At 46.0% G+C, this 12,808-nt stretch overlaps 1 protein-coding gene across 2 annotated transcripts in view; it reads right to left on the bottom strand.

Annotated features, from left to right (window-relative positions):
* Window positions 1–1,529: 1,529 nt before the first annotated feature.
* Window positions 1,530–12,808, bottom strand: part of ankle1 (ankyrin repeat and LEM domain containing 1) — a 14,944-nt gene continuing 3,665 nt past the window's right edge. For both annotated transcript variants that reach the window (XM_046300174.1, XM_046300183.1), the window contains exons 5-9: window positions 10,231–12,776; window positions 6,148–6,322; window positions 5,794–5,956; window positions 5,163–5,295; window positions 1,530–3,739 (exon numbers count right to left, since the gene is read on the bottom strand). In XM_046300174.1, coding sequence (XP_046156130.1) covers window positions 3,567–3,739; window positions 5,163–5,295; window positions 5,794–5,956; window positions 6,148–6,322; window positions 10,231–12,511 — 2,925 coding nt within the window. In that variant the 5' untranslated portion in view covers window positions 12,512–12,776 and the 3' untranslated portion in view covers window positions 1,530–3,566. The remainder of the gene's footprint in view (window positions 3,740–5,162; window positions 5,296–5,793; window positions 5,957–6,147; window positions 6,323–10,230; window positions 12,777–12,808) is intronic.

Here is a 12,808-nt window from a genome sequence, read left to right as displayed (position 1 = left end):
TATTTTTTTGCTCATTAAAATAAAGATCAAGAGATTCAATAATTCCACTGTTTTACAACTCAAACAATAAATGGGGAAACACAAGGTTTTGCCAATGACAAAAGTTTGGGAGTGTTTCCATCCAAAGTAAAATAGATTACTCTTTAAGGGACAGACACCATCAGAAGACCACTAGAGGGAACTCTGACGTGGTGACAGACACCATCAGACCACTAGAGGGAACTCTGATAGACACCATCAGACCACTAGAGGGAACTCTGACGTGGTGACAGACACCATCAGACCACTAGAGGGAACTCTGACGTGGTGATAGACACCATCAGACCACTAGAGGGAACTCTGACGTGGTGATAGACACCATCAGACCACTAGAGGGAACTCTGACGTGGTGATAGACACCATCAGACCACTAGAGGGAACTCTGACGTGGTGATAGACACCATCAGACCACTAGAGGGAACTCTGACGTGGTGATAGACACCATCAGACCACTAGAGGGAACTCTGACGTAGTGATAGACACCACCAGACCACTAGTGGTGATAGACACCATCAGACCACTAGAGGGAACTCTGACGTGGTGATAGACACCATCAGACCACTAGAGGGAACTCTGACGTGGCGATAGACACCATCAGACCACTAGAGGGAACTCTGATAGACACCATCAGACCACTAGAGGGAACTCTGATAGACACCATCAGACCACTAGAGGGAACTCTGATAGACACCATCAGACCACTAGAGGGAACTCTGACGTGGCGATAGACACCATCAGACCACTAGAGGGAACTCTGATAGACAGCATCATTGCAGGATATTCAGACCACTGAGTACAGTATGGTAAACATGTGTACCCATTTGAAGTTCACTGCTATATTATGAAATGTTTGTGTTCATTACAATACATTTATCCATATAAAATACAGTGCATCTGTACGTCTAGTCATTACATACATCTTCAGGTCCAATTACCTCCCATTGAAATCAAACTCTAGCTGGTCGAAGAGACTCATACAGCAGAGATAGCATGTCCTTCATTTAGCTTCCGAGTGGCGCAGCAGTCTAAGGCACTTCTTCTCAGCGCAAGAGGCATCACTACAGTTCCTGGTTCGAATCCAGGCTGTATCACATCCGGCCGTGATTGGGAGTCCCATAGGGCGGCGCACAATTGGCCCAGCGTCGTCTAGGTTTGGCCTGAGTAGGCCGTCGTTGTAAATAATAATTTGTTCTTAACTGACTTGCCTAGTTAAATAAAAGGTAAAATTATAAACATTAAAAAATACAATATATATAATTTTTTACAATTAGATAAATAAAAATCACTTAAGACTGTGTGAGAATCTCTAGCATTTCCTTGCCTCGTTTTCAAAATCATTGGATGAGGTCAGAGGTCTCTCCCCTCAGAACTTCTCATCCAAAGGGTTTTGAGGAGGAAGTTACAGTAGAAGAGAGGATGGGAGAAATCAAGGAAATGAAATTGCCATTCTCCTATTGTTCAAATGATGCTGGTACGCAAGCGCAGCTTTTACAGTTTATTGTTCAGGTCTGGGTCAAATGCTGTTATAGTGAAATGTCAGGGTAAACTGAAATGAAAGGTGACAAAACAAGGCAATTACTTCGGTATTTTTGTTTTTATAAGAACATCCTAACACACAACAAAGAAAAATAATGCTACATTGATGAAATAGTCTATAAGACAGTTGAAAGATTCTGTGGATGAGATGATTCCAACATGTAAACTTTTGCCCGTTTGACATAGCACAACCAGCATAGGCATATAGCTAATGATATTGACATTTGTTTGGAAACTTCATTTTAACTATGCATTTATCAATATCACTTGTTAAAATGGGGAATAGTTAAATCAAGTGAATCTGTAATTGATTTGACCGAGGTAAATAAGGAAATCCTCGACATGTGTGTAAATATGTGTGTTCCACCCAGTGTTTTGACCATAGACATACATTGGTTGTGACACGATTATTTTTCCTTCAGTGCTTTCATTCTGGTGGTAGACTTTACCGACAAATACATACATAATGATCATACTACTAACAATACAAGCCTAAATGGTTTTTCTACTAAAGAAATACAATGTATTTGCATCATATTTAATGGACGTACATATTTAACTGATGCTAAGGTAAGTGAACAAGCTTTCAATAGCAGTCTTTCTTCCAATGACTCATTCTGTCTCTTTCTCAATTCATCACCTTTCTCTTCGGCTCCTTCTAAAAACGTATTGGAGAAGAAGGTCCTTCGGGAGGGACCTTGGTACTTCTCTTCCAATGAGGTTGAGAAGAAGGTCTGACAGGAGGGACCTTGGAATTTCTCTTCCAATGAGGTTGAGAAGAAGGTCTGACAGGAGGGACCTTGGAATTTCTCTTCCAATGAGGTTGAGAAGAAGGTCTGACAGGAGGGACCTTGGAATTTCTCTTCCAATGAGGTTGAGAAGGACCGACAGGAGGGACCTTGGTACTTCTCTTCCAATGAGGTTGAGAAGAAGGTCTGACAGGAGGGACCTTGGTACTTCTCTTCCAATGAGGTTGAGAAGAAGGTCTGACAGGAGGGACCTTGGAATTTCTCTTCTAATGAGGTTGAGAAGGAGGCGAGGTGATGGGATTAGAGAAGGAGGCTAGGAGATGGGATTAGAGAAGGAGGCGAGGAGATGGGATTAGAGAAGGAGGCGAGGAGATGGGATTAGAGAAGGAGGCGAGGAGATGGGATTAGAGAAGGAGGCAAGGTGATGGGATTAGAGAAGGAGGCGAGGAGATGGGATTAGAGAAGAAGGCGAGGAGATGGGATTAGAGGAGGCGAGGAGATGGGATTAGAGAAGGAGGCGAGGAGACGGGATTAGAGAAGGAGGCGAGGAGACGGGATTAGAGAAGGAGGCGAGGAGATGGCAGAATGGACAGAAAGGTGAAATGACAACCATTAGAGCTCCAAGGTGAATCTGGTTGAGCCTAGGTATGACATGGACACAAAAAATGTATAGGAAAATAACCTATATCTTGGTCCTGTGTTCCAACAAGCCAATCTCTTCTACATCAATAAGTAAAACATTTACACTTTAAAAGGCCCAGTACAGTCAAAAATGTGGTTTCCCTGTGTTTTATTAACTTCCCACACTATGAGCTTGAAATAATATTGTAAAAATTATGATAATGCCCTTTTAGTGTAAGAGCTGTCTGAAATGTCAGCCTGTTTTGTTGGGATGGAGTTTTGACCTGCCCGGTAACATCAACAGGCTGTAAATTTGTCCATTCAATGTTCCTCTCCCCACTCAGACCACTCCTCGACAGTCCCATCAAAATTCTTGCTTGAGAAATTGCTCTTTGTCTAAGAAGTTATTTTTGTTCCTTTTTTAACAATTTTAATTGAAAACAAATCATAATAAAGGTACTTAATTATTACTCAGAAATGATTTGATATTGAGATAAAAACAGCTGCAATGGACCTTTAAGCCCAAATTTCACCTGAATGGATTAAACTAGTCAACACCTTGTTCAATAAATGCTTTCATTTTCTGTTGGTGCAGTACCCAACTCTACCCACTGGGGGGCACTACTGTCCCACCCTGATATCAGGAGGTCTGAGCTGCCTCTCTCCCTCAGCCAGGAAGATCTGCATGGCCCTGTAGAGCAGGTGCACCCCCAGCTCCCTCTTCCTCTTCAACTGCCACGTGGACACCACCCCGTAGTAGTCCCCTCGCTTCTGGTTGGTCAGCATCTTCAAGCCTGCAATGGGAAGATTTATTTTGTTGAAACTGTTTATCTTATTTCGTTGCATTCATTTTAGTTTCGTATATAGATAGGCAAGACAAAAGAAAATTAAAGAATTTGTAGGACAATTTATTTTTAATTTTTAAATGAGACTTAAAATGATACATTAGATATAAATTAGGGGGATATATTTATTATATATAGGGGGAACAAAATAGGACCTAAACACTTAAAAGTGTCATGTAGTTCAGGATGCAGATCAAATCTCAAGATATCCATCGTAGTAACGTTATATTTTTTTAAATGTAACCTTTATTTAACAAGGCAAGTCAGTTAAGAACAAGTTCTTATTAACAATGACGGCCTGCATTGGCCATACCCAGAAGACGCTGTGATACAGCCGGAAGCTGGAATGGAACCAGGGTCTGTAGTACTGAGATGCAGTGTCTTAGACCGCTGTGATACAGCCTGGAATGGAACCAGGGTCTGTAGTACTGAGATGCAGTGTCTTAGACCGCTGTGATACAGCCTGGAATGGAACCAGGGTCTGTAGTACTGAGATGCAGTGTCTTAGACCGCTGTGATACAGCCTGGAATGGAACCAGGGTCTGTAGTACTGAGATGCAGTGTCTTAGACCGCTGTGATACAGCCTGGAATGGAACCAGGGTCTGTAGTGACGCCTCTAGCACTGAGATGCAGTGCCTTAGACCACTGTGATACAGCCTGGAATGGAACCAGGGTCTGTAGTACTGAGATGCAGTGTCTTAGACCGCTGTGATACAGCCTGGAATGGAACCAGGGTCTGTAGTGACGCCTCTAGCACTGAGATGCAGTGCCTTAGACTGCTGTGATACAGTCTGGAATCAAAGAAGGGTCTGTAGTGACGCCTCTAGCACTGAGATGCATTGTCTTAGACCGCTGTGATACAGCCCTGGAATGGAACCAGGGTCTGTAGTACTGAGATGCAGTCTTAGACTGCTTTGATACAGCCTGGAATGGAACCAGGGTCTGTAGTACTGAGATGCAGTGTCTTAGACTGCTGTGATACAGCCCTGGAATGGAACCAGGGTCTGTAGTGACACCTCTAGCACTGAGATGCAGTGCCTTAGACCGCTGTGATACAGCCCTGGAATGGAACCAGGGTCTGTAGTGACGCCTCTAGCACTGAGATGCAGTGTCTTAGACTGCTACACCACTCGGGACCCATAGAACACAGTAGTACAACCAGGCTACATGAGATGTTTTCCTCTCCTTGCCTCCTTCTCTTCATCTTCACTGCCTGTTACGAACTACAGCAGCGAAAGGCAATGACTGAAAGGCCTCAAAATATCCACTTGTTTTGTAGCCTGTATTTTCAGATGAGTAAGAAAGAAAGAAAAAAGGATTAGTCACTTTAGACTACTGAGATGGACCCCAAATAAAAGAATGGTCACTCACCAATGGCATCCACCATGACGGCCTCACGCGTGTAGGCCTCCACGGGGATGACGTTCTGGAAGCAGTGCAGAGAGATCACCCCCTGCTCGGCCTTCCAAACCTGGAGGATGTGCTGCACCTTGGAGCACAGTTTCTGTTCCCCCCCCCCAAAAAAATAGGAGGAACGATATGGACGTTAACATATATACTTTTTTATTTTACCTTTATTTAACTAGGCAAGTCAGTTAAGGACAAATTTTTATTTTCAATTACGGCCTAGGAACAGTGGGTTAACTGCCTGTTCAGGGGCAGAACGACAGATTTGTACCTTGTCAGGGGTTTGAACTTGCAACCTTCCGGTTACTAGTCCAACGCTCTAACCACTAGTCTACCCTGCCGCCCCATTGATGTTTATTGATGTGGACCACATCCCATTTCACATGACTTTACACTTGGGTCATTTATATTACATTTGAACTTTGGTTAGTCATTGTTGTTTGTCAAGACAAATTACCCAAATCCCCCACTGCACCAATACGGTCTTTTCCAATACAACCAACCGACAGGAGGAAACTACATAGACCCAGAACGAGAGAAAAACAACAAAACGGCCACGGAAGTTCAAATGTAGTTAAAGAAAAGTGACTCCAACCTTAGAAGTCTTATCTCCTCGGTGGTAGTCTAGAGCCTCGTACAGATGGCTGTAGGGTCGGGAGCGCTTGCCTTTTCCCACGTAGAATATAGCGCTGATGAAAGTCTGAAAACAATCCATAGGGCTCATGGAATGACTCCGATACGGTAGGTTCTTTGTTACTCTGATGCAGGAAAAGGAGCCGGAAGAGGAACACAATGAAATGATGTTGTTTAAAAATGACGCAAGCTCAATATCAAATTTGCAATGGAGTTTCACCCCATTGGAGGAGAAGGTCCAGGGTGATTCTCTGGTGAGAGGATGCAAGGAAAGATTCATTTAGGCTATTGGAAAAGCCAAACGATTACAACTGACCTGGGGTCCAGTAGCAGGTAGTTGAAGCTGGACTTGATGACACCCTCCCGCCACTTCCTGTTCTGGTCTGGTTGGTCAAACTGCTGGCACAGCGCCAGCTCGTCCTCCTGGCAGTCGGGCAGCACCAACGTCCGCAGGGCCACACACAGCTCTGGACTGTGTCCCTGCGCAGGACCTAAAAAACACACATAACTCAGTCAGTCACCAGAGCAGAAAAGAGTAGCGTTTTCATAAGTACTACTAGTTAAATTGGATAATCTTTCAAAAGGTAACCAACCCAGAGATGTAAGTGGTTTAAAATCAGAAGGTGGTTAAACGCTGAACACCTGACTGGGTGTGAGCGAACCAACCACTTTAAGCTCAAAACTAACTTGCACCAAGTCTGGAATCAACAGGACCCTTAACATCTTCTAGTCTCAATCCAGAAGACTGCTAAATAGTTGACCAAAGAGCTACCTGGACTATCTGCATTGACCCAATAACTTTTTTTTGACACGGCACATAAGCTGCTGTTACTGTTTATTATCTATCCCATTGACTAGTCACGTTATCCCTACCTACAGAATATACAATACATCACTAAAACTATGTGGACACCTGCTTGTCAAACATCTCATTCCAAAATCATGGGCATTAATATGGAGTGGCTCCAAGGCTTTCCACTAGACGTTGGAACATTGCTGCTGTAACAGCCTCCACTCTTCTGGGAAGGTTTTCCACTAGATGTTGGAACATTGCTGCTATAACAGCCTCCACTCTTCTGGGAAGGCTTTCCACTAGATGTAGGAACATTGCTGCTATAACAGCCTCCACTCTTCTGGGAAGGCTTTCCACTAGATGTAGGAACATTGCTGCTATAACAGCCTCCACTCTTCTGGGAAGGCTTTCCACTAGACGTAGGAACATTGCTGCTATAACAGCCTCCACTCTTCTGGGAAGGCTTTCCACTAGATGTAGGAACATTGCTGCTATAACAGCCTCCACTCTTCTGGGAAGGCTTTCCACTAGATGTAGGAACATTGCTGCTATAACAGCCTCCACTCTTCTGGGAAGGCTTTCCACTAGATGTTGGAACATTGCTGATATAACAGCCTCCACTCTTCTGGGAAGGCTTTCCACTAGATGTAGGAACATTGCTGCTATAACAGCCTCCACTCTTCTGGGAAGGCTTTCCACTAGACGTTGGAACATTGCTGCTATAACAGCCTCCACTCTTCTGGGAAGGCTTTCCACTAGATGTAGGAACATTGCTGCTGTAACAGCCTCCACTCTTCTGGGAAGGCTTTCCACTAGATGTTGGAACATTGCTGCTATAACAGCCTCCACTCTTCTGGGAAGGCTTTCCACTAGATGTAGGAACATTGCTGCTGTAACAGCCTCCACTCTTCTGGGAAGGCTTTCCACTAGATGTAGGAACATTGCTGCTATAACAGCCTCCACTCTTCTGGGAAGGCTTTCCACTAGACGTTGGAACATTGCTGCTATAACAGCCTCCACTCTTCTGGGAAGGCTTTCCACTAGATGTAGGAATATTGCTGCCTTAACAGCCTCCACTCTTCTGGGAAGGCTTTCCACTAGATGTTGGAACATTGCTGCTATAACAGCCTCCACTCTTCTGGGAAGGCTTTCCACTAGATGTTGGAACATTGCTGATATAACAGCCTCCACTCTTCTGGGAAGGCTTTCCACTAGATGTTGGAACATTGCTGCTATAACAGCCTCCACTCTTCTGGGAAGGCTTTCCACTAGACGTTGGAACATTGCTGCTATAACAGCCTCCACTCTTCTGGGAAGGCTTTCCACTAGATGTTGGAACATTGCTGATATAACAGCCTCCACTCTTCTGGGAAGGCTTTCCACTAGATGTAGGAACATTGCTGCTATAACAGCCTCCACTCTTCTGGGACGGCTTTCCACTAGATGTAGGAACATTGCTGATATAACAGCCTCCACTCTTCTGGGAAGGCTTTCCACTAGATGTAGGAACATTGCTGCTATAACAGCCTCCACTCTTCTGGGAAGGCTTTCCACTAGATGTAGGAACATTGCTGCTGTAACAGCCTCCACTCTTCTGGGAAGGCTTTCCACTAGATGTAGGAATATTGCTGCCTTAACAGCCTCCACTCTTCTGGGAAGGCTTTCCACTAGATGTTGGAACATTGCTGCTATAACAGCCTCCACTCTTCTGGGAAGGCTTTCCACTAGATGTTGGAACATTGCTGATATAACAGCCTCCACTCTTCTGGGAAGGCTTTCCACTAGATGTTGGAACATTGCTGATATAACAGCCTCCACTCTTCTGGGACGGCTTTCCACTAGATGTAGGAACATTGCTGATATAACAGCCTCCACTCTTCTGGGAAGGCTTTCCACTAGATGTTGGAACATTGCTGCTATAACAGCCTCCAATCTTCTGGGAAGGCTTTCCACTAGATGTTGGAACATTGCTGATATAACAGCCTCCACTCTTCTGGGACGGCTTTCCACTAGATGTTGGAACATTGCTGCTATAACAGCCTCCACTCTTCTGGGAAGGCTTTCCACTAGATGTAGGAACATTGCTGCTGTAACAGCCTCCACTCTTCTGGGAAGGCTTTCCACTAGATGTTGGAACATTGCTGCTATAACAGCCTCCACTCTTCTGGGAAGGCTTTCCACTAGATGTTGGAACATTGCTGATATAACAGCCTCCACTCTTCTGGGACGGCTTTCCACTAGATGTTGGAACATTGCTGATATAACAGCCTCCACTCTTCTGGGAAGGCTTTCCACTAGATGTTGGAACATTGCTGATATAACAGCCTCCACTCTTCTGGGAAGGCTTTCCACTAGATGTTGGAACATTGCTGCTATAACAGCCTCCACTCTTCTGGGAAGGCTTTCCACTAGATGTTGGAACATTGCTGATAACAGCCTCCACTCTTCTGGGAACTAGATGTTGAACATTGCTGCTATAACAGCCTCCACTCTTCTGGGAAGGCTTTCCACTAGATGTTGGAACATTGCTGATATAACAGCCTCCACTCTTCTGGGACGGCTTTCCACTAGATGTAGGAACATTGCTGATATAACAGCCTCCACTCTTCTGGGAAGGCTTTCCACTAGATGTAGGAACATTGCTGCTGTAACAGCCTCCACTCTTCTGGGAAGGCTTTCCACTAGATGTAGGAATATTGCTGCCTTAACAGCCTCCACTCTTCTGGGAAGGCTTTCCACTAGATGTTGGAACATTGCTGCTATAACAGCCTCCACTCTTCTGGGAAGGCTTTCCACTAGACGTTGGAACATTGCTGCTATAACAGCCTCCACTCTTCTGGGAAGGCTTTCCACTAGATGTTGGAACATTGCTGCTATAACAGCCTCCACTCTTCTGGGACGGCTTTCCACTAGATGTAGGAACATTGCTGCTATAACAGCCTCCACTCTTCTGGGACGGCTTTCCACTAGATGTAGGAACATTGCTGCAGGGGACTTGCTTCCATTCAGCCACAAGAGTATCGAATAGAAAAGTAATAACACGTAATAATAAATACACAATGAGTAACGTTACTATATTGGCAAGGTTTTTGTTTCGGAGGTTTTTGTACACAAATATTTTTCTTGAGGTGCGCCAAAATCGGTAGCTGAAGTCTATAGCCCCTTCATCGGCGTTTGGTCAACAGGAAAGATTTTTGTTGTCATTCAATGAAGGAGGAATCTGCAATTGTTTTCACTTGAGAAATACTGAACCAAACATCTTTTGTCAGATGTAAAACTGCGAGACGAAGATCTCCTCAACAAAAATTTTCAAATTAATGACAGATTTCTTGAGTGATCTTAATTCTGATTATTTTGAGGAAGTGTATACTGGCTACGGTGTCTCAAAATCGACAAAAATTACTATTGCCATTTTCTTCTTGTTTTTCAAGTGAAGTTCTTTTAAGGGAGTATGCGAACACACTTGTTCGGTTCGTCTACATGTGACCAATAAAATGTTATTTGCAAAATCAACAGTGTTAACCCCCCCCTCACATCTCTGATCTAACCTTAATGACGTCATCATGGCATTTGATTGAGAGTTAACACAACTGAAAGGAACATTACCTTGGGGTAGGTCCGGCAGTTGTTGTTGAGTGTCCGGCTCCAGCAACAGCCGCCTTAGCCTCTTCATGTACACTGGCCGGGTACGATGACTTATGGGTCCCGGACTCTCTCCCATCTCCACAAGCCTGCGTCTCAGCTCCTTGTCCGTCAGGCATTTGGTCTCTGACCAGTCCTGAGCCACCACAGGCTCCTGGTTCTCCTTCCCTTTGACCACCGTTCCTCCACCACCCTGCAGGGAGCGCCAGTCGTACAGCACTGTGTCCTCGCCACTGGACGTGCTCATGCTGGAGCTGAGCGAGGTGTTGGCCGCAGGTGGGACGTGGGTCTCGATCAGTTCGTGACCCTGCTCCGTGTCTGTGTAGAGGTACTCCACCGGTTCCTCCAGGTCTGGTATTTGAGGACGTCCGCCTGGGGTGTAGGAGAGGCTGGCCAGCCGCTGGGGCTTGTGGAAGTGGGAGAGTCGACTCATGCTGTAGCGCGGGGTAGTGCCTGGGGTCGAGGGGGGCTGATCTCTTTTTGGAGAGAAGTAACTGGAGCTGGATGAAGATGGAGTCTGGGAACTTGACAAAGATGAGCTTGAGTCGGTCTCCTCTGTGGTCCAGGATTCCTCCACTTTTGGCCCAAAGCTACCAACTGTCCCCTCCTTGGTCACTGCATCACTGGAGCTGGACAAATCGTCGGTTAGAAATTCACCACTTTCAAGAACGTCTTTTCTCAGATAAGTGGGTAAAGTCTCTTTGTGAGGATTTTGTAAAGTAAAGTAATTATCCAGTAAAGATAATTTGTCAGCTAAACTTGGAGTTACGATGACTGTGTCAGCCATGCTTTTAGAGATGAGGGTGTCCGCTTGGCTGGCACTAACACAAGATCCCTGACCTCTGTCATCCTTGGCGATGATGAGGGTGTCTGCTTGGCTGGCACTAACACAAGATCCCTGACCTCCGTCGTCCTTGGCGGTGATGAGGGTGTCCGCTTGGCTGGCACTGACATATGACCCTTGACCTCTGTCGGCTCTGAGAGTGCTAGATTGAGGCTCTTGGCTCTCGTAGACGACAAATGAGTCCCCAGAAGTACTACCTGTCCCGTTTCCAGAAAAGACTGGGGTGCGACTACGCCCGCATGGCGTGTCGTAAAAGACGTTGTCGCTGCCTTGCGACTTGATGTTTTGGCGGCGTGTGCGTGTCGGCGTAGGCAAAGTCTGCTCAAACAGCGAGGAGGTGGAGAGGAGGCTTTCGGGGGTCTTGCCGCTAATTACCGAGCAGCGACTCAGCCGCGTCCGCGTCCTACCAGTGACAAAGGGACTTGGGGTCAGAGGCAGGTCCTCCTCCAATGCTGGAGTAGAACCAGGTCCAGGTCTGGGAGTGCATTCAGTCGGTCTTGTTGACAACTCTTCAACATTACCCGCTAAGAGCGCATCTGGAAATATCTTTTCACAACCTGGACTTTTGGTTGGAGATATTTTGTCAGTCAATGTAAGGTTATCAACCATGGCTGGTAGTTCTACCATGGCTGGTAGTTCTACCATGGCTGGTTTTGACCTCTCTGAGCTGTTGGGAGTTTCATCAGTATCTACATTGTTAGTGTTCATAGGATTTTGTGTGTGTTTGTCGTCTTCAACACCTCTGTTTTTCACTTTACGCTCCTCCTCAGAGGGTGAGACCCGCCTGGGGGACGCCTCCAGGGTCGTAATGTAGTGGTCACTATCACAGCTGCTGTACCTACTAGCTCCACTGCTACTGCTGCTGCCAGCAGAGACACATAATGCTCGTTCAGGGACCTTCACTTCTTCTACCTGATTCTCAACGACTTCTCCGTCCTCTTCCTCAAACGGGAAGTGCCCAACAAATGTTTTTTCCATGTCGATCTCAGTGCACTCATTATTATCCTTGGAGAATACAAACACATGTTCAGGGGAGGTGACGTCGATCCCCTGGTGATGTAGGACGGTGGCCATGCGTTCTGGATCCAGGAACTCGGAGTATTCCGAGAAGTCGAGAGTATAGTCTTTAGAGTAGGCAGTACCCGGACTCCCTGGCTCCCGCCTCGGGGATTCTGAACTAAAAACGGGGAAGTATTCGTCCGCTTCCTCTCTGAAGCTCACACTCTTGCGGCTCGTGCGTCGTGCAAAGCAAGGAGGGAGAAGGTCCACCGGAGGAGGAGAGAGTCTGTTCCCGTTTACAGACGGATGCAGCGCACTGCAGTCAGCGAGTGGTACGTCCTCCCGAAGTACAGGAAGTGCGGCTCTGGGACCTGCGACGGACATACGAGTGCTGGATAACATTGATGGAGGCTCCCAGTCAGAGTCCGTGTCCCACTCGTTGGTGTGGCGCACCTCAGGGTTAGATTTATAGTCAGACTCCCTGAACGGGATCCTCTTCTCCAACTGTGCCTGTTGCTAATAGCAGACAGTTCAAAGAACGAGGTCTGACGTGTGCTACTCAGTGGACCCTCCCCGAAGTCACTCAGCAAGGACATGCTGTGAGAGAAAACACTGCAGTCTTCGGAGTCAGTGTAGCTTGACGCGTCACCTTGGCCATTGTAAACAGCTGCAGGAAATTGAAAAGGACAAATTAATTAA

This window comes from Oncorhynchus gorbuscha, linkage group LG02, assembly GCF_021184085.1.
Source record: "Oncorhynchus gorbuscha isolate QuinsamMale2020 ecotype Even-year linkage group LG02, OgorEven_v1.0, whole genome shotgun sequence".
Classification (NCBI taxonomy): domain Eukaryota; kingdom Metazoa; phylum Chordata; class Actinopteri; order Salmoniformes; family Salmonidae; genus Oncorhynchus; species Oncorhynchus gorbuscha.
Note: the sequence above shows the minus strand (reverse complement) of the source record. Positions and strands in the feature narration are given on the sequence as shown.